At 41.9% G+C, this 27,472-nt stretch overlaps 1 protein-coding gene across 1 annotated transcript in view; it reads left to right on the top strand.

The window, feature by feature from the left end:
- The window catches only part of LOC126199431 (zinc finger protein 628-like), a 197,915-nt gene extending 172,307 nt beyond the window's left edge, over positions 1–25,608 (top strand). Inside the window, exons 5-6 of the mRNA XM_049936348.1 lie at positions 16,773–17,159; positions 25,156–25,608. Of these exons, the coding sequence (XP_049792305.1) occupies positions 16,773–17,159; positions 25,156–25,608 (840 nt within the window). The remainder of the gene's footprint in view (positions 1–16,772; positions 17,160–25,155) is intronic.
- The last annotated feature ends 1,864 nt before the right edge of the window (positions 25,609–27,472 follow it).

Below are 27,472 nucleotides of genomic sequence, written 5' to 3'. Positions count from 1 at the left end.
CTCAAAACCGTCGGTGTTGAGAATGGTACATCAACATCGATTGCACCCGTACCATATTTCTATGCACCAGAAATTGCATGGCGACGACTTTGAATGTCGTATGCAGTTCTGCCACTGGGCACAAGAGAAATTACGGGACAATGACAGATTTTTTTGCACGCGTTCTACTTCGCGACGAAGCATCATTCACCAACAGCGGTAACTTAAATCGGCATAATATGCACTATTGGGCAACGGAATATCCACGATGGCTGTGACAAGTGGAACATCAGTGCTCTTGGCAGGTTTATGTATGGTGCGGCGTTATGGGAGGAAGGATAATTGGCCCCCATTTTATCGATGGCAATCTAAATGGTGCAATGTATGCTGATTTCCTACGTAATGTTCTACCGATGTTACTACAAGATGTTTCACTGCATGACAGAATGGCGATGTACTTCCAACATGATGGATGTCCGGCACATAGCTCGAGTGAGGTTGAAGCGGTATTGATTTGCTTATTTCATGACAGGTGGATTGGTCGTCGAAGCACGTTCACCGGATCTAACACCTCCGGATATCTTTCTGTGGGGAAAGTTGAAGGATATTTGCTATCGTGATCCATTGTCAGCGCATAGTCAATGCACATGCGAACAATACGGAAGGCGAACTACTAGCTGTTGAGAGGAATGTCGTTACACGTATTGCCAAATGCATTGAGGTTGACGGACATCATTTTGACCATTTATTGCATTAATGTGGTATTTACAGGTAATCACGCAGTAACAGCATGCGTTCTCAGAAATGATAAGTTCACAAATGTACAAGTATCGCATTGGAACAACCGAAATAAAATGTTCAAACGTACCTACGTTCTGTATTTTAATTCAAAAAACCTATTTGTTACCAACTGTTCGTCTAAAATTGTGAACCATATGTTTGTGACCATTACAGCGCCATCTATTACAAAGCGAAAAATGTGGTCCAACTGAAACATTCATATTTCTTTACGTAGTACACGAAATGTAGTAAAAATGGGGGTTCTTATTTTAAAAAACGCAGTTGATATCCGTTTGACCTATTGCAGCGCCATCTAGTGGGCCAACCATAGCGCCATCTGGTTTGCCCCTTCAAGCTAGATAAGTTTTGTTCTTTGTAGTTTTTTCATTTGACGCTTATTTCGTGAGATATTTGGCCCGGTCACTATCAATGGACCACCTGGTATAAGCAGATATCTATCTGTAACAATTTTTGTCATGATACCCATGCAGTCTACATTTTTCACTATGCGTATAGAGATTGGGCTAGTTTAGATAAGGCAGATATTTTTTCAGGAATTATCCTTTTATTCCAATTCATTATCTAAGTATACACATGTAGGTATGCTCTTTTTGCTTCCTTAACCACGTTTCGTTCACTATTTTATCATACCACCCAACTTTGATACAGAGTCCCCACACAGCCACCATACTGTTTTCCTTCTGCTATTGCCTTCTGTATACGGAAGTTTTCCTCAATGGTCAGTTTGCTGTATAGGTTGTGGCTGTGTTTTAGTACTTTTAAGTCTGTTTCAATTGCAGCTGGATAGTTATTGTGGGCTATTGGGTCGTCAGAAAATGTGCTATGGGAGCTGTTGCTTTTTAAATCTCCGAGATGCTCTGAACATCTGGTTTTGAAGTCGTCTACCGTATGTACACTGACTGGCAAGTGTTCCATGTGAGTTCATTTACTCCTGATCTGTTAAATTTATATGAGGATGTTTCTTGTATTCTGATCTTATTCTGTGTAGTGTTCCCTGCCCTGTATCCTATTTGTAGTCCCTGTTTCTTTAATATGTTGCCTAGACTGTGAACAATCTTGTTATTGTAGTTGAGTATGTACCATTTCGTTCTGTATGTGTGTTGTTGCTCTATTGGGTCTTCTGTCTGGTCATTGTTTGTGCTTTGTATTGTTCTGTGTTGGGTGAGGACTGTTGTGTGTGTGAGGAAAACTTCCATATACAGAAGGCAATAGCTGAAGGAAAACGGTCGTAAATGATACACTACACTCTGTATGGGCACACTATTTAACACGTTAAAGGAACTTAACGAGAAAGCCAACACAAACAGCTAAAAAGTGTACACACACACTCACACACACACACACACACACACACACACACACACACACACACACACACACACATGATAAATAGACACACTACACTATGCAAAGACTCACCATTTTACACACAAAAAAGGAACACCATGTATAAGGCAACACGAACAGCTAAGCAGCGTACAGAACATACACACACACACACACACACACACACACACACACACACACACACACACACACACACATACACACACAGACAGACACAATGATAAAATGTAAACAAAATTCAAATTGTGCACCAAACTCTCTGGTGAACAAATGAACACTGACTGGGCTGGGGCACACGACAACCACAATTAAAGTGTGTTTTGGTGAAGTGCAAAGTGCTCTTACGGCCTTATTTTGTGAAAATACGTGTTATGTATACGTGTGCTTCACAACACCTCACCATTGTGCTGAAAATAGGCTTCCACACAAAACCTTTAGTAAAATCATATATAGGCGCGAAATATCGCGACAAACTAAATAACGTTTAGAGCATAAACTGATAGGTTAGCTCCCAACAAAATTTCTCATCAACATCGGTTGGTTGCAGATGACAAGCTACCTGTAATAAATAATGCACAAGACATCCTGAATAACCATACAAACCGATTGTGAAGGTGCTAACAAAAAGAAACGAATTTTGCTTGAACTAAATATCTACACACATTTGTAATCATTAAGTAAAATGTTCAAACTACAGAAGAAATAAAACAGAAACCCACTGACGATGGCACAGAGGTGCTGAAGCATGTTTGGGAACTTGGAAAAAACGGCGTTTTGCATAACTGGCGGACCTTACATCCAATAATTTTAATTGCAAAAACGGTAAACACAAGGAGCAGCAAATCCAAACGATGAATATAGCGTATTCATATTTCACAATATCGAAGTGGAAAATCAGGGTGAGATCCGCAGACATTTCTACTTTGGTAGCCACATGTAATCAGCATATTTTATTTGAGCCAGATGTACTCAAAGATGTCATAGCAGCGGCCAGGATAATGTCGTCCTATCAGACAGGACAATTTAAATCCAAGTATATTTTTCAAGCACATTTAGAAACTGACACGTTATTCAGTGAATTCGTTACCACACGTGAGGACTGTTGGAATAAGTCTCAGTATAGCTTTCAGCTTATAGCTAAAACAAGGAAATTTATGATGTCCGATACAGACGAAAATTTAGGGTGGTTCTGCATGAAAGGCAGTGTATGAAAAGGTAATAGTATTAGTATGATGTAGATTGTAAACACATCGCTACTGCTGCTGCCTCTGACGACGCCTCTGCCGTTAGTGGAGGGAGTGTCACAGCACTCATCGACAAAAAGATATTGTTGTATAAAGATACGTTGCAGACAGATGCCTGAATCTATGTCTCGAGCGTTACAAACTACATTGTATCTACTACTCCATTGATCACGTGAGAATTAACCTGAAATTCCCTAGGTGATTCTATCTACCTGTGAGTGAGATCGGATGCTTCGCTTCTCTGCCCACTTTACACCTATGTTGGCTACAACGTGCTGTACCAGCATGCCAGGATGTGGTGTTGCCTTAGTATCCACCATTAACAGAACATAGATTCGAGCGGGTGATCTCGTTGCTTGACGCCAGTGCAGTCATCGGACGCATGAGGCCCACTGTATATGATGTCCGGCACACGCCATATGACGCCTGACGCCTGACGGATAACGATTAACGTCTGATGCATAACACCTGACGCCTAACGCTTGATAGATGACGCCCAACGCCCGACACCTCACAGCCCTGCCAGAAACTGACACACACATGATAGTTGAGCTAAGAACAATTAGACTTCAAGTACAAGCAAGTTTAGAAGGAATGAGCGGAAATCACGAGATCAGAAGTATCGGCATCTTTGATCTTTAGAGTGGAGAAGAAGGTTTCTGTGGTAGTGGAAATTATTATCGTTTTCTTCCAATGTGCTCAACATCGCTCAGGTTTTAGGGACGAAGAAGAGACCAACTGACGAACGCTTTGGCATGTGGCTACTACCACAGACCGTGAACAATCTTGTTACTGATATTCATAGTATAAATTAAACAGTTACGCTAAATATGGCACGCTTCTCAGCAGGAAGAATTTAAGTGTGCTCTCGCACCTAGGGGTATAGTCTTTCATTAGTATTCAAAACGTCTTAGTACCAGGGTTCAAATCCCACAATCACCTCAATTTTGAATAAAAATCATATGCAATGGCGGCCTAAGACCTGCGGTACGAGAAGTCACACTCAATAAGCCAAAGATCTGGTCATAAAGTGTGGAGGAGAAGGATTCGGACCTAGTCCCCCATTCGGACCTCTGGGAGGGGATTGCGAAATGGGAGGTGAACGTGAGAAAAAGACTGAATAACTGTCGAAACGTTCCACAAGTCTAGACGTAGGATGTCAGAAGGTTGAACATGATATGGTAGCTAGAAAATCTGAAATGGGACATTGTAAGGCTCACTCAAGATATGGATGGGCCAGTGAAGTGAAATGAAAAGAAGGCAAGGATTTCAGATCAGGCGAGTATAGGGTAATATCAACAGCAGTAGAAAATGGTAAAACACGAGTAGGACTCGTTATGAATGGAAAGACAGGGCAAAGAGTGAGTTACTGTGAACAGTTCACTCGTAGAGTTGCTCACATCAGAATCGACATCACACCAACACCGACAACAACAAAAAAATGGCTCTGAGCACTATGGGACTCAACTGCTGAGGTTATTAGTCCCCCAGAACTTAGAACTACTTAAACCTAACTAACCTAAGGACATCACAAACATCCATGCCCGAGGCAGGATTCGAACCGACAACAGCAGTTCAGGTGTACGCGCCGACATCGTAAGCCGAAGATGAAGAGACAAAGGAGGTGTGCAAGAATATGGAATTCAATACGTAAAGGGATATGAAAATGAAATAGTCATGGGGAATTGGAATGCTGTTGTACGCGAAGGAATAGAATAAAGGAAGATTATCGGCGTGTACTAGAAACAAGAGAGGAGAAAGACTAAGTGAGTTGTGCCAGATCTGAATGGTCGCCTGCCTCTACCATGTTTGTATTTCTCTATCAAGTGACGGACTGTTTCTATCGCCCTGGATGGTGACTGTCTCACTTTGAGGACTTCTCCCTAAATGATGTGATCCGGAAGTGTTTGTTCGTAGTCTTCGTGAAACTTCGCTGTACGCCTCCAGTGGGTTCTACTGGCAACGCCAAGGCTCCGACAAACGTTGATACGATTCTGCGATGATATAGTTCGGGAATTTTTGAGGACGCAAAAATTTTACTACTCTCTCTTTCGTGACCTTCATGAAAGTGCTCATCAGGTTCCCCTATAGACTGCAGACGCCAGGAGTGTAAAGTTGCAATTGTTGCGATTGAATAAGCGTCAAATAGAAGGGTCAATGATGCGATCCGGAGCACGTTCCTTGATAGCAGGTTAACTGACTTTTCTATATTCATATGATTCGACATCAGTCTCGTCGTCGAAAACGTGTATCACGTCTCTGAAGACCGAGGATGGCGGAGGTCTGACAACACAGAAGTATGTATTGCATACCCTACATCAGTTCTGTGTAGGCATGTATGAAATATCCGTTCCTCTCGATATCTCGATATGTCACCCGATTTGTTTGTTAGAGATCTGGATCGTAGATTTACACCTGCTCATAATGCTGTGTTTTTAGATGCTTTTCAACATGACGATGTCTGTGGTCTTATTCTCATGTCGTAAGTCACCTGGATTGGATGGTCTGCCAAAGCAGTTTTATGTACATTTTTGGCCTTTGTTAGGTAGTACTTTCACTTTGATTTCCATGATATTTTGAGCCCGACTCTTTTAAAGTTGGCAAAATTGTGTTAGTTCCTGACAGTTCTGATCAGGCAGGAACCGCTAAATTTCGCTCATTTACCTTAGTTTTGATTATGAGAAAGTTGCATAGGCGATGAATAGTACACTGTTTGCGTTGTTGGAGAGAGTTCTTGCTGACCATCAACGTTGTCTATTTGTTTGGGGACTGTATAAAATTAATCTGTCATTGTAGGTTAAGCCAAGTGAAACGGGTTTTGTCATTTAATGAAAGGTTTGCACAATGGAATTGTCAATAGAAAATGTCCCTCACACATAACTATGGCTAATGGCTGAGTTTCATATATAATAAAAAAGTCGCAGAGGTGTACTGTCTACCAGAAAATAACAAAAGGAACTCAACTGCTGCACATTTATTACACAAGAATCTACACACATTGGCAAAAACTAAACACAGCGAACATAAATGTTCAAAAATCTCACGGAGCACATGAAGCAATAACGTTCTTAGTTACACATAATGAGTCGCCCACATGATGTAGGATAGATAACGTGTCACCTCAGGGATCGCGACACAATCACCTTTGATCAATGTGGCAGATTTAATTGCCGTACCCATGGTACAGGCAGACTTGCTATTCACACCTGCACAGGAACTAATATGTGCACTTGACAAAGTAACATGCTAGACATGGCAGCACAAGATTAACTGTAATCAGAATTCAATCCCGAATCGCGAAAGAACTGGATTGAAGTCAATAAGAATTACGAATATTTCTTTAGGCATCATTTAACGGTATCGTCACGGCTGGCGTCTGGATCTTCCGAGCGCCAACAGCTCAAAATTCTCCCCAGGAAACAATATTCCCATTCCTTTAGTCCTACCATTTTTGAACAGAAAAGTCGCTTCCCTTTCACTGTGTTAGCAAAGAGGTGATCTTCGTCAGCAAGTCAGCCAGTCAACCTTGTCTGCCTAAACTGTAGTTTATTCAATCGAGCTAATCCCTGCGATTCTTACGTCACATAAAAATGAGTGTTTCACATTGTCAGTACGTCGAGTGGTGTCTCACGTATCCACAGACCCAAAACTGCGGGCTTAGTACATTTGAGCACAAAAAAGCGTTCCTTTTCACACCACTCCCCAGTTGTACTATATTTGTACAAGGGGTTTGAAGCGTATAACATACCCCAGGCTGTGGCTAAGCCAGGTCTTTGCAATGCCCTTTCTTTCAGGAGTGCTAGTATTGCAAGGTTCGCAGGAGAGCTTCTGTAAAGTTTGGAAGGTAGGAGACGAGATACTGGCAGAAGCTGTGAGGCCGGGGCGTAAGTCGTGCTCGGGTAGCTCAGTTGGTAGAGTACTTGCCCGCGAAAGGCAAAGGTCCCGAGTTCGAGTCTCGGTCCGGCACACAGTCTTAATCTGCCAGGAAGATTCATATCAGCGCACACTCCGCTGCAGAGTGACAATCTCATTCTGGAAACATCCCCCAGGCTGTGGCTAAGCCATGTCTCTGCGATGTCCTTTCTTTCAAGAGTGCTAGTTCTGCAAGGTTCGCAGGAGAGCTTCTGTAAAGTTCGGAAGGTAGGAGACGAGATACTGGCAGAAGTAAAGCTGTGAGGCCGGGGCGTGAGTCGTGCTCGGGTAGCTCAGTTGGTAGAACACTTACCCGCGAAAGGCAAAGGTCCCGAGTTCGAGTCTCGGTCCGGCACACAGTTTTAATCTGCCAGGAAGTTTCATATCAGCGCACACTCCGCTGCAGAGTGACAATCTCATTCTGGAAACATCCCCCAGGCTGTGGCTAAGCCATGTCTCTGCAATGTCCTTTCTTTCAGGAGTGCTAGTTCTACAAGGTTCGCAGGAGAGCTTCTGTAAAATTTGGAAGGTAGGAGACGAGATACTGGCAGAAGTAAAGCTGTGAGGCCGGGGCATGAGTCGTTCTCGGGTAGCTCAGTTGGTAGAGCACTTGCCCACGAAAGGCAAAGGTCCCGAGTTCGAGTCTCGGTCCGGTACACAGTTTTAATCTGCCAGGAAGTTTCATATCATGTCTATGTTCGTCCACGAAGTTAGACGCTCCGCGCGACACTACAAAAGGTTTTCTGTGGACTTTGGATCCACACCACTCCATCAGGAGGCCTTCTACGAAGCGGCTCTAAAGGGAGCGGCTGACTCTTACTGTCCCTGCACTTTCCACAATGATTTCAACATCTACAGGAAATGCAAATCCAAATCGAGGTTAAATGAAGAGTAAAGTCATATTAGTCAGTCATCGACATCACTAGTACTAATGTTTATCATATTCCTTGGCATCAATGAAATGTACTGAACAAATGGACTCTTCGTCATGAATTTGCGTACGTTACGTGACTCTTTTCGGAAAAACGGTCAGATAACACCATGTTTACACATTTTGGGTGTTCCAGGTGATGTGATTATTTTTTTAAAATTCTCGTTTTTTATTTTTTATTTTATTTTATTTTATTTTATTTATTTTTTTTTGCGCGTATTTTTGCTTCCCGTCCTGACTATGACTAAATTACATTGTATCTTGACCATTCAATAATAACGCAAATTCCGAGTACATCTTCATACTCAACTTTGTTCTTCCAAATTCGTTTATTTCTTTCTTTCAAAACACCTCAGTTATCTTCTAGTGAAAGAAAATAGAATGTGACAAAACTAAACCCAAGCCGTAACAATATGTAATTAACTCATTCTTAGTAACTTTTGTTACATTTGATACAGTATATAAACATCATATAAGCACATAATCAAAACTTATAACTTGTGGAGGTTTATTCTAGGGGATTTTACAGGTTAATACAGTAAATCTTCAGTAGGTGATGCGAAAAAAAGATTTTCTACATCTGTTTCAAAATTTTTCACATTCTTTTAAGAGAAAACTACATTGAGTACTTGGGTTGACTTATGAAAAGTACTTTTAAGCTGTTTCTACCAACAACGGCAGTTTTTCATTTTTAATCCGAAAATATTGATGCGTTTTGAGTTCTAATGAATCATATGTCTTAACAAACACATTGTCTTTGAATGATTTCGATATGTGTTACATATAGTACACTGTGTCCTCCTGGAACAATGTTTTGTATACGTCACAGGTGTAGGCTATGTAGAATGACTTAAATTACATGTTACAGCGTGAAGTATGATCTTCCATTGCATTTGATTTAAATGTTACCAGACATGTTAAATATTTGCTGCATTAAATATAGAACCTGTCCATGTAGAATTATTTCTCTTTTAGAATGTACTTCATGTTATCCAATGTTCTGAATGGCTGCATTTCTTTGAAATAGCTTTCATTTTACCTGTGTCAGTTTGATGCTTATGATTTTGTGCACTATATAGTGTTTTGTGCCCTCTGTTCAGCACTGTATGGCCACTGCACTAGTAGATTGGGTAAAAACATGTTGTTAGCATACTGTCGATTTCTATGCGCTGTCTAATGGACCTCTGATTTGCACATGTGAACTACCTGTAGCAGAGAAAGCTGTCAGTATTTTACTTCAATTATTTAAATGCCCAATAGTAACTATGATGATAAGAGAAAGCCAACAATCACTAGTTCCAAAAGCGGGCAACGTCCAGTTGCGTGTTGGAGATTGAATGAATTACCCTTGGCTGGGCAGAGAGAAATATGTGGGGAGAATTTAAACTTATACAATAAATTGTAAATTTTATATTATAGCCATTACTGTTTGATACTACACTTATTTTGCTTTTATATACTTGAATCAACTGTCTGTTATCGCAAGATAGAAAGAAGTGGTGAATCGTGAAGAAAATTGGCGTAAAACTTTAACTGTAACGTACAGTCAAACAAATGATTACAGTTTCAGAAAATTTGAATGACTTTTTTCAAGAGAAAGAGCTTCAGAAATTTACCTAGTCAATAATTCGTTGCTCCACCTCTGGCCCTTACACAAGCAGTTATTCAGCTCGGCACTGATTAACAGATTTGATCAATGTCCTCTGGGGGTATTTCGTGCCAAATTCTGCCCAATTGTCGTGTTAGATCGTCGAAACCGCGAGCTGGCTGCAGGCTCTCGTACATAATGCTCCAAACGTTCTAGGGGAGAGATCCGGCAGTCTTGCTGGCTAAGGTATGGTGTGGCAAGCCCGAAGACCATCAGTAGCAACTCTGACCATGTGCGTGAGGGAATTATCTTGCTGAAATGGATGTCCAGGATTGCTTGACATCTACATATCACTGTGCAATAAAGGGTGCCCGGATGACAATCAAAGAGACTGTGCTGTGAAAAGAAATGACTTATGGTTATTGGATCGTACGATGGGGGTCAGGCACGTCGTCTTCAGACGCATATTTGGCTGGGAATCTAATTCACTGCAGTAGAATTTTCAGTGATGAATCCCTCTTCGAAATAAGACACGATGATTGGCCGAGACGCGTCTGCAGGCGCCCCATACAGCGGGGGATACCAGCCTACCAGTCGCCCACCATACGGTGCGACAACAAAGAGTGATGATCCGGGGTGCCACTTCCTTTCGTAGCAGGACCACTTTTTGTCATCCACAGCACTCTTACTCCACATTGGTACCTCGACGATATTATAAGTCCCGTTTCGTTGCCTTTCATGGCGAGCTATCATGGGCTAACAGTTCAGCAAGATGAAGTCCCCCTGCATTATTACTGGTGTTAGTGCAAACCAGACCCTACTTTTTCCATCAAGGCCGCCGGACGTCTCTCCATTTGAAAACTTTCCTCCAGTTGCTTCGAGATTTTCGCTACCTAACGCGCCAGTTGGACAGAATTTGTCTCCATCTCACTCAGGACAAACAACAGCACCATCAATCGGTTTACGCCGAATAACTGCTTGCATAAGGGCCAACTTTCTCAGTTTGTAAAAATCTTTCTCTTCAACAAATCATCGAATTATTTCTGAAACTGTAATCACCTGTTTGTCTTTACATGTACATTACATCTACCAAATCGGTCCGATTCGGATAATTATTGCCTGGTGCGACGTGTTTCTCTTTCATAACTTTTTTTAATATTTTTTTTTATTTCGATGTTCATACAGAATGTATAATTGTTGACGTGCATTAACAGACATGTGTTGTAAGAATTCAGACCTATCATAATAATACGAGGATCACTCCAAGAGAAATGCACACTATTTTTTTACAAAATCCATCTTTTATTCTACATGTTTGACGGTTTTACAATGCTCCTTTAGGAACGATATTTTCATTTCTCCACATACTTTCCATCTCACTGAACTGCCTTAGGCCATCTTGGAACCAGCGCAACTATACCCAGACGGTAAAATTCTGGACCAACCTGTTGGAGCCACTGTTTGGCAGCGTGGACAAGGGAGTCATCATCTTCAAACCTTGTTCCACGAAGAGAGTCTTTCAGTTTCCCAAACAGATGATACTCACATGGAGCCATGTCAGGACTGTAAGGCGGGTGTTTCAGTGTTGTCCATCCGAGTTTTGTGATCGCTTCCATGGTTTTTTGACTGACGTGTGGCCGTGCATTGTCGTGCAACAGCAAAACATCCTGCTCTTGCCGATGTGGTTCCATTTGGCATGATGTCCACAAGCAAGAATCATTCGGAATCGAAAACCACCGAAGCCGTAACTTTTCCAGCAGAAGGTATGCTTTTGTATTTTTTTTTTTCCTTGGGTGAATTTGCATGATGCCACTCCATTGATTGCCTCTTCGTCTCTGGTGAAAAATGATGGAGCCATGTTTCATCACCGACCACAATTCTTCCAAGAAATTCATCTCCACCATTCTCGTACTGCTCCAAAAGTTTGTGCATACCGTTTTCCTTGTTTCTATGTGAGCCACTGTCAACATTCTGGGAACCCACCTGGCACAAACCTTTTTTAACGCCAACACTTTCAGTATTCTGCAAACACTTCCTTCCCCTATCCCCAACGTAGCGTAGTGCGACAATTCGTTGACTGTGATGCGTCTGTCAGCAGTCAGCAATTCGTTAACTCTCTGCATATTCTCTGGAGTGTGTGCAGTACGAGGCCTGCCGCTGCGAAGACAATCCTCAAAATTGCCGTGCCCGCTTTCAACACGTAACCTGCTTGCCGACCGACTAACTGTACTGCGATCGACAGCAGCATCTCCGTACACCTTTGTCAAACTCTTGTGGATGTTTCCCACTGTCTGGTTTTCACAGCACATGATTTCTATATCAGCACGTTGCTTCTGACGAACGTCAAGTGTAGCAGCCATCTTGAAGACAAGCTGTGACGGCGCCAATCACGGGCACAGGTTGAACTAAGTTTGAAAACGAGCGGGAAGGATGTATCTACACACTGTAAAACTTTCAAACATGCAGAATGAAAACTGTATTTTTGCAGAAATAGTGTGCATTTCTTTTGGCGTGACCCTTGTATTCAGTACAAAATGGTTGAAATGGCTCTGAGCACTATGGGACTTAACATCTTTGGTCATGAGTCCCCTAGAACTTAGAACTACTTAAACCTAACTAACCTAAGGACAGCACACAACACCCAGCCATCACGAGGCAGAGAAAATCCCTGACCCCGCCGGGAATCGATCCCCGGGAACCCGGGCGTGGGAAGCGAGAACGCTACCGCACGACCACGAGATGCGGGCTACAGTACATTATTTGCCGATTCCGCTGTCGGTATGTAGAACATAAACTGTACCAGGAATAAAAATTGTTTGTAAAACTGACAAGTGCCTGTGCAAAACAAGAAATAAGTTATCTCAGTATGCAGTTTTAATTTGAAGTAACTGCTAGCTGATTGTTGCAGTATTTTATGTTCAGAATAACTACCTTTTAAGCTCGGTAGTTCTGGTGACGTAAAACAGTTAATAATCATCTTAACGAATGCGAACACCGGTTTACTGTATGGTGCTCTTTAGTCTGATGATGGATAAATGGATTTGTTTTTGTATGACCGAGCAACATAAATGGCAGAGGACTGTTGAAAGCTGAATCCAGAGATGACATCTCAGATACTTCCTGCTTCGTGACGACCGTAGCGTCGTCTCTAGAGTCGACTCTGTGGTGTTCACGAATATCACTGAGCTGCTGTTAAATTGGCGAAGGCTGTTTTGCGGATTTAAAAAATATTCGCCAAAGCCGAAAATAAAATATTGCTGAGACTCTGGCGTGTTTTTCGGTAGCAGAATACGCTGTAAAACGAACTTACATTTGTTTCGAAAGTTGCAGAACAGGAAATGTTGGATTAATGTTATGAATATGGAGTTTTCACATTCAGCAATTCTTGACTGTTTACTACGGTTGTCAATATTAATCATCGCGACCTAGCCCCTCGCACTATTAAAACAATGTTTGAGACAAAACTTTTACAGTTTGGTGCGCAGAACCTAGTCAGTTCACTTCCAGTCTGAATGGTTTAGAACCATGAAATCCATTGTTTCTCTTTCGGCCCACAGTGATTACCTAAATTATTAATTTTGTTACATGAGTGAGGTACGATGAGGATGTACTCTCGTAATCTGATTGAAGCGGATTACATAAACTTCGATGACTCTTCGTTATCTTCTTCCTTTCGTCGTGCTATGCCAGGAATCTTAAGATCTTCTTGCTTGACTATTATTTCTTCTCCTGTTGTCACCAGCTCTCGCGCTTCCTCTTCTCTGTCGACTTATTGACTACATTTTCCTCATATAATATAACAAATAATAGTAATGGTAATGCAGCAATCGTCTTCTAAAACGTTCCACGTTGTATTCCCTCTTCCTCATAAATAATGTTTTGAGTCTCGAAATTCCTGCTTTTATCTCCTCCGGAACTCTTCCTCATTCCAAGTTCTTTTTTTCACAATTTAACGAAACTTTTCCCGACTTTTACCCCACCCAAGACGGAGCGTGTCCAGTCCTCTCCCGCTCATCACTTTTCTCTCCTTCCTTTCTTCGCTCGTAAATAGTTAATAGAGAAATTACATCCTACTGGGCCGAGCTTGTAGAAGTACAAAGATAAAAAAAAAAAAAATTTTACATTGAGATAATATTACAATGTAAATAACAACTTCAACATACATAACAATTTTTCGTTTCATTTTCATACATAAGATCACCAAATGACTCAATAAAGTTAGAATAAAGGATGAAAGATACGAATAATTTCATTTTGCTTCCTAAAGGATATTGAATTGACGAAGTACTGATACAGGATACCAAAGAGTGATCAACGTTTGTCCGTCACACACACCTCTCAGAATTTAAGAATTATTTGTTGTTATTTAGCATTTCCTATAGCTACCTAATTACATATATGATATTCCAGAATGAAGGTAGGAGACGAGATACTGGAGCAAGTAAGTCTTTGAGGACGGGCCGTAAGTCATACTTGGACAGCTCATTTGGGTGAGCGCTTGCCCGCGGAAGGAGAAGGTCCCGAGTTGGAGTCTCTGTCCGCCACACAGTTTTATTCTGAGAGAAAGTTCATGAGATTATTTACAGATCTCTAGTCCGATCTACAGACGCTAACGTATTCACTCCCTCTCTTCCATTCCTGTCGTCTATTTAATCCGTCGCCCATGTCCACTTCATAATGAGCTGCCTGCTGCCTATATTTACAAACACTGCGCGGCCTGCAACTATCAATCTTCCCCACGTCTCGCGCAGTATTCACGTGCCGCGTAGGACCACGTCCACATGTTTACAAACACATCTCCGCAGTAGCTGCCGATAGGACAGCGCACAGATCAGTCGTTCCCAACCATGACGTAATTACCTCCTGAGGGTAAAACGAAATTTTCTAAGGGGTGAAAAGGAGGGTTCATTACAGTTTGAGTCTCGAAACACGACTACTTTCAAAAGATTTTTATTGTTATCGTCACTATTTTGTGAAACTCTGATACTGATTACAAAAGGTAGCAATTATTACATTTTTTTTTAAATTTTAAATACTAGCATTAACACATGAGACAGTGAGGTGGAGGTTACACCTTGTGAAACAAATGTATAAACAATATCGTCCTTGTTCCTCACATAGTCCAGCTTCTATCCATATACTTTGTATCATCCGTCTGTGTCAGTAGAGCCGATACATATATGGTTAAATACCACATGAAAATTCATTCTCCGAGTTGGATGTAGTTCCCACAATGGACCAGTAACTGCTTCATTATTCACTTCCCTACAATGAACGATCTAATTAAAATCACAACACAGCAATAATTATATATTATCTTCTACATTCCATTGTGGCAGTGGTCAGACGCAAAGTACTGGCAGCTTGACGTCTTCCGATTTCTACCATTTCAGCGATAAGGGGGACCAGGAATCTAGTGCATAACGAGCAGCAAGTATAGTAGACACACTCTGACTTGATCGATTTTAAAATAGGGTTGCAGGGTGTGAGTGAAGAAAGTGTCATTAGAGGGACGTTTTTTTAATAATTATCTACCATCAATGTGGATTATTAGCTTCCTTTTCTGAGAAGAAGTTGTAGGTAACACTCGCGATGCACTGAGAATTACTTCATCTTTCTATAAATATAAATAAAATGTTGTTAGAATCAAGCGAAACCAATGGGCTCATTAACCTATTATTTCTGGGTTTAGTAAGACAAATACGAAAACTAAATATCCTTTCTCTGTCATTATTTAAGAAATAAAAGCCTTCAAAGAATTTTTTTATTGTAAGGTTTAGTTAGGCCCTATCGTTGTTGTTGGTTTGATGTGGGGAGAGGAGACAGGGGGTTACTAGCCAATACCTGATCGCACTCAGGGCTAACAATCTCCGAAAGAATGGGAACCACTGGCTGGCGTAAACAATGGACTGTTCCTCTTCATCAATGAAAATTTGCTCGAATAATAATCACTCATGTACCTCGTTGGCTCATTGTCGTGAATGTAATGCACACTCTTAAGTTCACTTAACTACATTCATACATTACACAACTCTCAAATTGAACGTAAACGTAGAAATAGGCTGACATAACATAATGTATACCCACAACGTAGCAAAATCTGCAGATATACTGTTCTCCGATAGTAAATGGGCCTTCTTGATTGACCTTTCTTGCCTATCAGTTCTGTAGCTATATGCAGTGGCACCTTTTCCTTCGTGTGAGCATTATCTTCCGCTTCTCTTTCTCCTGTTTCGTTTCGTTCAATCAACAAAATAATTCTTGCACTTTTAATAAATGCTCTATCTCTGACAACACTAAAGTTGAATACGCGAACTTCAAGTAACACATATTACATGTCGCTATGATGTTTTGACTCTTTCTACATAAATATTCGCTGGCAGATCCTCTAACAGGTATTGAGATTTTCTCTGAAGTATCTCTTGTCTCTTCTTGTCTTCCGACATACTGTACGTATATAAACCACCGTTCCTGCAAAAGTATACATTTACTAACTACGTCTTCTGCTGTGTCTGACTTCTTCACTGTATTGGATCCTTCATCACTCTGCCTCCCAATACATAGCACATTTAGTGGATCTTGTTTCTTCTGAAAGGTAAGCTCGATCACAAAATTCTCTATTAATACTGATCTCTCCAGTGCAAACTCCTTTGCTTCACCTTCCTCTTCCCCTTCGCCTTCGTATTCGTCATTTTCTTCCTCCTCTTCCTCTTCCTTGACTGCTTCTTTCTCTTCCACTACCATTGCATCTACTAGTGCGTTCCTCTGAAACCTTCTACTACATTTATGTTTCCATGACAGTAGATAAGAACATCAGTATCATCAGCTTCTCCATTTCCTTCTTTTGCAACATTACTATAGCCTCGTCGACAACTACCCCATCTCTTTTCTCCATTCTCAGCTCATCTCTTCTTCTTTTTTTCGCTCAGCGCACATACGTTCCTGTTTCTCATACTGTACACCTTTGCAGATGCACGCTCGCACGCACACGGGAGAGAAGCCGTACCAGTGCGCCGAGTGCGGGAAGTCGTTCAGCCAGCTGCGCAACTACAAGTACCACGTGTCGGTGCACGCGGGCACGCACGAGTTCGCCGCGGCGTGCCCCGAGTGCGGCAAGGTGTTCAACAACCGCGGCTACCTCAGCACGCACATGAAGATCCACCGCAACCGCAAGGAGTACGCCTGCGCCGACTGCGGGCGGCGCTTCAACCAGCGGGTCGCGTACACCACGCACGTGCGCATACACACGGGCGAGCGGCCGTACGTCTGCACGGTCTGCGACAAGACCTTCACGCGCTCGATACTACTCAAGCAGCACATGCGTACACACACCGGCGAGAAGCCCTTCACCTGTGAGGTACGTTTTGGGAACATGATTTACTTCCACTTTTTCTCTTTTCGTGTACTTTTTCAAACCAGATCTGTTCGTATAGGGCAATGTGCATTGAGCTAGTCTACGGGCAACGTATGTGAGCCAAACTCGAATCCAGTCTTCACAGCGGGTCAACATCTATCACGTAGTTTCCCACGCCCGTTTAGGCCAAAGCTGGGCTGGCGCCTAGATTCCGCCTCAAAGAATATGGTACACAAGGAGACATGATACGATAACTCATGGAACAAAGTTGACATGATGCACAGACAGATGGCACACAGGATTTTCCTGTCTTAGGTTACCTTAGCAATTATGGCTTCAGGAAGGACATCAGACCGCCAAGTTACGTAATAAAAAAATAATTTTCCAAATTCTGAAAGAGTGGACACTGTACTAGATGGGAAAAGAAGAGAATAGATTACCTTTTAAAACCATTTAGATTGATATCTATTCATTTTGCTGTATTTCTAGTTAAGTTGATTAATTAGCATGTAAATCACCGAAAAAATATACAGTGTATAGCTATAGATCTAGGTTTCTTGCGCTAAATATTTATCACTTCTCTGTAACAAAATTAGTTTGAGCAAGATACTGGGATGATGTATGGGACAGGTACTCAAATCCCAATCCGTTCATCGTGGTTTAAGGTTTCATCAGTCTCCTAAAATCACTTCAGTGAATTCTGGAATGGATGGTGAAACGATATCATTGTTCCAGAATGAGATTTTCACTCTGCAGCTGAGTGTGCGCGGATATGAAACTTCCTGGCAGATTAAAGCTGTGTGCCGGACTGAGACTCAAAATCGGGACCTTTGCCTTTCGTGGTCAAGTGCTCTACTAACTGAGCTACTCAAGAAGGACTCACGACCCGTCCCCACAGCTTCAATTCTGCCAGTACCTCGTTTCCTACCTTCCAAACTTCACAGAATCTCTCCTGCGAACCTTGCAGAACTAGTACTACCAGAAGAAAGGACATTGCTGAGACGTGTCTTAGCCATAGCCTGGTGGATGTTTATGTGGTGTCACCACCAGACACCACACTTGCTAGGTGGTAGCCTTTAAATCGGCCGCGGTCCGTTAGTATACGTCGGACCCGCGTGTCGCCACTATCAGTGATTGCAGACCGAGCGCCGCCACACGGCAGGTCTAGAGAGACTTCCTAGCACTCGCCCCAGTTGTACAGCCGACTTTGCTAGCGATGGTTCACTGACAAATTACGCTGTCAGTTGCCGAGACGATAGTTAGCATAGCCTTCAGCTACGTCATTTGCTACGACCTAGCAAGGCGCCATTACCAGTTACTATTGATGCTGTAAAACATGTACCGTCAAGAGCGATGTTCACCATTTACGGTTTAAAGTTAAGTATTCCAACAACTACGTCCTTTTTTGCTAAAGTCTAACTTCCTTGTCCTGTTCCAGACCTCACGCCAGCCTGCGTGAACTAAAACGCGTGCCTTTCGGCTTCCTCTCATAGTGGGTTGGCTCTCTTGCCAATCCACAACAGTTTACACAATGAGATTTCCACTCTGCAGCGGATTGTGCGCTGATATGGAACTTCCTGGTGGATTAAAACAGTGTGACGGACCCAGACTCGAAATCGGGACCTTTGCCTATCGCGTGCAAGTGCAATATCCTTAACATCACTATTGCTTCCTACTTCTATCATTCATGAACTGAAATACCTCATGTGCTGTAACCTTATTCCCTTATCATTTAAGTTCCTGATAAAAGCTAGAATGTTTTTCCAATTCATTACATTTCAGCTATAATGCGGAACGTACTGGTGATGAACTTCAGCAACTATATTGCCTTTCACGATTTTAAATCGGATCTCAGTGCGCACCTCAGCACCACCACTTGGAACTCATAATTAAACCTAATACTTTTGAAACAATTCAGATTGATTTCTATCCATTTTGCTGTATCTCTTGTTATGTGAATTATCTAGCGTGTAAATAACTGTAAATATTTACAAACTCTAAGAGGCTTTCAGAATATAGATGTAAATGTATATTTTATGGCGCTAAATATTTTTATTTTTAACTTTTTTCTGCGATGAAATCTGTTTGCGTAAGAGATAGGTGTTATATATGGGGGAGGTATTCACATCTCAATCCTAACATCGTGCACTAAGTTTTCATTGGTCTCCATAAATTGCTTCAGTGAATTCTGGAATGGTTGCTGAAACAACATCGCTATCGCTTTCCACTTTCATCCTTCTTGAACTGAAATACCGCATGGACTATAACCTTATTCCCTGTTTATTTAAGCACCTAGTAACTAACGATGTCGATACATATGATAAACATGTCTCCCGTTTATACTGAGAAGCTACTAGTGGTATAATATAATAAATGGGCTCCGATTTTCTCCTTCAAGATTATGTCGGTTTCGTTGGGCTACACAGTTCCCACACAAGTACTGGCGTACAGTAAACCGATTCTCTAGAGGGGGTAACATTCCTCACCATTTGTTTTGAGCAGCACAGAACCAATTTGCTAACGTGTCTCAGGAGACGTAAGCACCGGTAACGATTCTTCAACTGAATCAAAAATTTAATGAGTCTTCGTCCTCTTCTGTTCCATAACGGTAAGATTTCGGACCACCATTGGTTGATTTCGGTTGAATAAGTTCTTCACTTTAGCAGGTAAACTAACTACTGGATTTCTTTTATGCTTTCAGTGTTTAAAGTTACGGATACGAAGTTGGAATGTTTTTCCATTTCATTACATTTTAGCTATAAACCGTAACGTACTGGTGATCAATTTCAGCAAATGTATCGCCTTTCACGATTTTAAGTCTCAGTGCGAAGCTCCTATTTCTCCATTACTATTCTCAGCAAAACCACTTGCTGCAGCGTGATGAATCTCAGTACGTCACGCAGATAACAGACAGAACGCCATTTCTACATTCGTCCTTTTTGTTTCATTTTTAAATAAAACAGTGAGATAAAATAGTTCCCTTCAGTTTCGCTATACTCCAGCCTTTAGAATCGGAATGTCCTTCCATTAATCTAATATGTGTTTCCAGACTTGTGAAACGTTGGAGAGAATCGTCAACAATACATTAAGCAGTTGTCCTATGGTGGAAAATCCCAGTACTCTAAGAGAAGATTCCAGTCTTTGGGCATTTCATATTAAAGCATATCCTAAACCTACGAATTTAAATATTTAAAGACTAACGTCATACTTAGAATCTGCATGCAACCATCCCAGTTGTTTTATAATAGGCAAACATTGACCATAACCCTTCCTGAACGTAACTCAGTAGCATGAAAATATGCATTTAATATTTTTATGCCCCAGAAAGTAATAGATTGAGTTTATAAATGTGACAGTTGATTGTAAGGTAAAATAATTTGTGAAAAGCATTGACAGATTTGGGACACAATGAGTATTTATCTGAAATATGTGCCCTCCTCAGATATATCTCCCTTGTTTGAAACAAGTAATGAAGCAGTCTTCTTCGAAATAAGAAAATTTCAGCATCTTTTGCATTTTTGTGAATGCGTTATTGCTGTTTACAACTACCTGAAATGCATAAAAAAAGCATATACAACCACCATTTTTGCAGAAATCTTTTTTCGTGTCCCCACGATGATTTCACACGAAAAAGAAAATTCACTATCTGTGGGTAATTCTAACGGCTTTGTCTAACCCATGCCTCCGACGCAGTACTGATGTGTTGAAATCCTAAGTGTAAAATAGGTAGGTTCGATCGCATACGTGAATGAAGGCCACACTACTTTGCCTCAAATACTTCTAGTTGCATCGCATCGATTCAGTACGCTACCTATATCGTTTTCTTCCTTTTTTAAAGTGCCTCTTTAAATCATAGGACATATAGATTCATTGACTGTGCTGCTGTGGTGCAAGGCAGTCCATTATCCGATATATTATGATGCTTGTTATTGTCGTTGTGGTCTTCAGTCTGAAGAGTGGTTTCAGGCATCTCTCCATGCTACTCTGTGTAAGCCTCGTCATCTCCGAATAACTACATCTTTCTTAACTTGCTTATTGTGTTCATCTTTTGGTCTCCCTCCTGGATTTTTACCCCCCACACTTCCCTCAAATACTAAACTGGTGATTCCTTGACGTCTCAGAACGTGTCCTATCAACCGATCTCTTCTTTTGCTCAAGTTGTGCCACAAATTTCTTGTCTCCCCAGTTCCCGTCAGTACTTCCTCATTAGTTACGTGATCGACCCATCTAATCTTCAGCATTGTTTTATTGCACCACATTTCGAAAGCTTCTGTTCTTTTCTTATCTAAACTGTTTATCGTCCATGTTTCACTTCCGTACGTGGCTACACTCTCGATAAATACCTTCAGAAAAGATATCCTAAGATTTTATCTATATTCGATGTCAACCGCTTTCTCTTCTTCAGAAATGCTTTGCTTGCCACAGCCAATCCACATTTTATATCCTGTCTACCTCGGAAATCATCATTTTGTTGCAGAAAGAGTAAAAGTCGTCTACTATTTTAAGTGTCTCGTTTCCTAATCGTATTTCCTTAATATCACCTGATTTAATTCGGCTACATTAGGTTAGCCTTGTTTCGCTTTTCTTGATGTTCATATTACATCGTCTTTTCAAAACACTGTTCATTTCGTTCAACTGCCCTTTCAAGTCCTTCGCTGTTTCTGACAGAATCACAATGTAATATGCAAACCTCAAAGTTTTTATTTCTTCTTCCTGAACATCAATTCCTACTCCAATTTTTTGTTTGGTTTCCTTTCTGCTCGCTCAGTGTATAGATTTAATAACGTCGGGGATAGGCTACAATCCTGTCTCACTCCCTTCTCAACCACTGCTATCCTTTCATGCTCCTTGACTCTTGTAAGTGCCGTCTGTTTATGTAAAAGTTGTAAATAGCCTTTCGGCCCTGTATTTAAAGGATCTAACATTCTCCATTCTAATCCGCAGAATGACAGTTTTGTTTCTCCTGAGGACGGCATCATCCTAAGTAGTCACCACCCAGAGATCTAAATGGTGGACTATTTACCATCAGAGTACTTTAGCCAAGAGGACGCCATCATCATTTATCCATGCAGCATGACTTCGCGAAAAATTATGGTTCTAGTTTCCCCTTGCTTTCAGCCGTTCGCAGCACCAACACAGTAACGTCGTTTTCGTTACTGTTACAAAGTTAATCAGTCAATCATCCAGACTGTTGTCCCTGTAACTCCTGAAAAGGTTGCTGCCCCTATTCAGGAACCACACGTATGTCTGGCCTGTCAAGAGGGGCCCACCTTTATTGTTGTACCTAAGGTATGGCTATCTATATCGCTGAGGCACGCAAACCACCCCACCGGTGGCAAGTTTCATGGTTCATGGGGGTGGGTTATGATGCCTAGGACAATTGATTAAAATGGAGAATGAAACAGGAAATGAACTTAATGTCCTGATGAATCTTTTGTTTGCTATCAAACTTTGACTGAAACTGGCTGCCTGTGACGTCTAAAGATACTATAGCTATTTCATTCAACCGATACCTGTACAATATGCAACATCTCATGGCTTATTCTCATACTGCCACAAGGAATCATCGATGCTTGTGAGAAACACTGCGATGTAAATTACATCTTCCTTCTGATGATGGAGGTTTAATTGTCATATCACATAGCTAACGAACTAAATCCTTTGTGACTGTTGTAGTATTATATTTTCCGTCTATGCACTGTTGACCACAAATGTCAGAAGTTGTAAAGTTCTTTCGAAGGAAGTATTCAGATCACTGACTTTGCTCATCTTTCGCTCGATTATAGTAAATACGTAGATGTAACAAACGCTGCTCTAGTGTGATGTGCTTCTCAAGCGTTTTTGAGAAGTCGACATTCGAAGTTTTAATAGCCCTTCGAAAAGTACATGAGAGCATCGACTGTCGACCAGCGGAGCTACAGCGGTCAGTTATGGAGTTCGAGTTTAATTTTTATCCTAGTCGCCTGTCAAATACTCATATGGCTACAACGAGTCATATTTCTTCAGAAAGGAACAGCAATAAAAACGATCACCACTGTGGTGCATTTGTAGTGAGGTGCAATCAAGAAATGATAAGGTATCACTAATCTATCGATAATTTCATGTGCTGTCGCAATGTAAGCATATCGAGCAATAGCTGATTCGAAAGAAGTGCCTGGTATTTACAATAAGAGCCTCAGTGTGCTGATGAGAATATAAGGAACACAATACAAAGATTGTTACACGGTGATTACCATTATTATCACTGTTCCTTTCTAGACAAATATGATTCGTTGCTGTGATACAAGTATTTGATGGAAGATTAGAAAAAAAAGAAACTAAAATAACGCGGCTGGAATGCACTACAGGAAGACCTGCAGTCTGCCACCTTAGCCTGTTCTGTTGAGCCTCTGCATGGCGGCTTCTACCCTCTTGTGATATTTAATGGGATCTTGATACTTGGGACGTTGACTTTTCGAAACGCTTGAGAAATGCATCATTACTACAGCAAGTACATCTATATTACTGGCCAGTAAAATTGCTACACCACGAAGATGACGTGCTACAGACGCGAAACTTAACCGACAGGAAGAAGATGCTGTGATATGCAAATGATTAGCTTTTCAGAGCATTCACACAAGGTTGGCGCCGGTGGCGACACCTACAACGTGCTGACATAAGAAAAGTTTCCAAACGCTTTCTCATACACAAACAGCAGTTGACCGGCGTTGCCTGGTGAAACGTTGTTGTGATGCCTCGTGTAAGGAGGAGAAATGAGTACCATCACGTTTCCGACTTTGATAAAGGTCGGATTGTAGCCTATCGCGATTGTGGTTTATCGTATCGCGACATTGCTGCTCGCGTTGGTCGAGATCCAATGACTGTTAGCAGAATATGGAATCGGTGGGTTCAGGAGGGTAATACGGAACGCCGTGCTGGATCCCAACGGCCTCGTATCACCAGCAGTCGAGGTGACAGGCATCGTATCCACATGACTGTAACAGATCGTGCAGCCACGTCTCGATCCCTGAGTCAACAGGTGGGGACGTTTGCAAGACAACAACCATCTGCACGAACAGTTTGATGATGTTTGCAGCAGCATGGACTATCAGCTCAGAGACCATGGCTGCGGTTACCGTTGACGCTGCATCACAGATAGGACAGCCTGCGATGGTGTACTCAACGACGAACTCGGGTGCACGAATGGCAAAACGTCATTTTTTCGGATGAATCCAGGTTCTGTTTACAGCAACATGATGGTCGCATCCGTGTTTGGCGACATCACGGTGAACGCACATTGGAAGCGTGTATTCGTCATCGCCATACCGGCGTATCACCCGGCGTGATGGTATGGGGTGCCATTGGTTACACGTCTCGGTCACCTCTTGTTCGCATTGACGGCAGTTTGAACAGTGGACGTTACATTTCAGATGTGTTACGACCAGTGGCTCTACCCTTCATTCGATCCCTGCGAAACCCTACATTTCAGCAGGATAATCCATGACCACATGTTGTAGGTCCTGTACGGGCCTTTCTGGATACAGAATATGTTCGACTGCTGCCCTGGCCAGATCTCTCACCAATTGAAAACGTCTGGTCAATGGTGGCCGAGCAACTGCTTCGTCACAATACGTCAGCCACTACTCTTGATGAACTGTGGTATTGTGTTGAAGTTGCATGGGCAGCTGTACCTGTACACGCCGTCCAAGCTCTGTTTAACTCAATGCCCAGGCGTATCAAGGCCGTTATTACGGCCACAGGTGGTTGTTGTGGGTATTGATTTCTCAGCATCTATGCACCCAAATTGCGTGAAAATGTAATCACATGTCAATTCTAGTAAGTATATCTGTCCAGTTAATACACTTTTAACATCTGCACTTGTTCTTTTAATGGCCAGTAGTGCAAGTATTCACTAAAGTCGTGTGGAAGGCGAGCAAAATCGGTGACCCATTATGTGTAGGACTCAGGTGTGAATGAATCTGGAGCACGAGCTGAGAGCTGTTTGTGGTTACTGGCGCAGGTGTGTGGGAAGCAGTTCGCGGACCGCAGCAACATGATGCTCCATCTACGGCTACACTCGGGCATCAGGCCGTACAGCTGCGGCGAGTGCGGCAAGGCGTTCACCAAGAAGCACCACCTCAAGGCGCACATGTCCTGCCACACGGGGCTGCGGCCGCACGCCTGCGACCGCTGCGGCGCGCGCTTCAGCCAGGCCAGCAACATGCGCACGCACCGCAGCAAGTGCACCGCGCTGGGGCCTCCCCGCGGGGGTGGAGGCGACGGGGGCGGCGAGGGTGGCGAGCCTGCGGTCAGAGCGGCGGTCACCAGCGTCATCATGCGCGTGTCCGGCGAGCTGGTGCAGCACGTGCTGCAGCGCACCGATGATGTAGCCGCCTCCAGCGGCCGAAACGTCACGCTCGCTGGCGATTCCGCTTCGTCTCTCGGGGCTCCGTGGGCCATGCACACAGCGTAATACGAGAAGGCTCCTCTCTCGCATTATAATCACTAACATTCGCTGCGAGCCAATATACCGAGGCAATGCCAGTTACTAAATGTAAGAGACGATTATGTAGCAGTATCCACATTAAGGACTGTTCTCGTATTTTATTGTTATTCACGAACGATGCTTGTGATGTAATACTGCTTTCTCATCGTTCCCCACAGTTTTGAGAGCGACAGTCGTAATTTTATGCTAACTTACCTAATTCATGGTTCAGATTGCAGTATTCAATTTAATTTTTTTTTCTCCACATTGTTAAATTTTCTTCAGCTAATGTGACCTGAAAACTCAAGCAAATAATTTTAAAATAAGACATGTATCTTGTTTAAATATGTCTACACTTTTTGTCACCAGTTAGCAAGAGCCTCAAAGTGAATTTAATCCTATGCGAAATTGCCACTTCACCACATCCAGTTTGTTTTAACAGAATATTTTCTAATGAGGAGGGAAACTGCAGAGATTAGTGATGGGATATAAATAATAAAGGTTTATGTCAAGATGCTGTGTATGCATCTCTTAGACGTTTTAGGTAGGTGTTCAACGGTTATTTATTTTGCTAACCAGAGCCCATGAAAACAGATTACACGAAACTGTGATGCTTTCCATTGTTATACCATTCATAGATTTTGCTTAAAGGCAGTTTCATCTTGAGAAATTCTTTGCCCATTTTGTCTTACGTCTTCCTACAGTTTTAGTACGTTTGTTTTCATTTGCGTCAAAATGGCAGATCGAATCAAACAAATTCGCGTTCTTCTACGCTTTACAGTAGCATGTTGGAGTGACTCCTCTATTATCCAGCACACCTCGACGTATCTTTAGGTGTTCAGTATAGAGCCCTTTGAACACTGCATTATTTCTTCTCTATGAACACTGTTAGAATCTTAGCAGAATTCTTGTTAGTCTTTGACGTATGTAAATTTCAATAACAGTGGTATCCACCGCTTGTCATTCAGTACTATGACATCTCTGAAAATATGTTTACATATTTCCACATTCACTATGTAACTGATTATAAATATTAATCCAACGCAGTACCATAGGAAACAGATTTGGTGAAATGAGAACCATTGTGATTCACGTTTCGAACTCTGTCTTACTGGCACTCCCAACGTCTTCGATAATAACGAATATGCTTTAGAAAATGCAGTATTCTGGTGAAGATTTTGGTAGAAAAGTCTGCCTCAATGGTTTCTGTCTGATTCCTCTTCATTTAACAGTGTTCTAGTGTTGCTAACTGCACTCATCCGTTTGTTTCACCACGTTCCAGATTCTTGTTCTCTGGGTTTTCTACTGATCACCTCTCTGTCAAACGAGGATGTACTTATAGCGGAATGAATTAGATATCTGTTCCTCAGCTCCAAGTTAATACGTAACTGCAGCAATTTTAAATTGTTTCATGGACAATCCTCCGTTCCTGTCAGTCTACTGTGCTACACTCTTTCTGCAAATTCTCGCCATATAAATGGCACAGTCCCTTCACTCATTCGAGTCTTCAGTTCTGCTTTACAGGCGCTTGTGCTAATCTCTGCTACTACTTTTTTCAGTGGATATTGGTTTCTTTCTGTGGTTTTACCAAACGCACATCATAACCAGTCCCTTTAATAACTAAATAGAGAGTTTATTTCAGATGAAACTGCTCCCATAGCTTCAGAAGTTTCATCTAGTGTGCACTTTATCGCTGTTTGATATCACAACATATTTTAAGAAGCTTCTAGTAGACGGATGTATTTAATTGCATGAGGTAGCTCCTTCAGTGATCTAAAGTAATGATGTGAATAGGAAGACATACAGAGAACTAAAAATAATTTGTATGGTCCATATGTGTGATTGAGAATTG

Source organism: Schistocerca nitens, chromosome 8 (genome assembly GCF_023898315.1).
Source record: "Schistocerca nitens isolate TAMUIC-IGC-003100 chromosome 8, iqSchNite1.1, whole genome shotgun sequence".
NCBI classification, from domain to species: Eukaryota; Metazoa; Arthropoda; class Insecta; order Orthoptera; family Acrididae; genus Schistocerca; species Schistocerca nitens.
The sequence above is the reverse complement of the archived record's forward strand: the minus strand, read 5'-3'. Positions and strand labels throughout refer to the sequence as shown.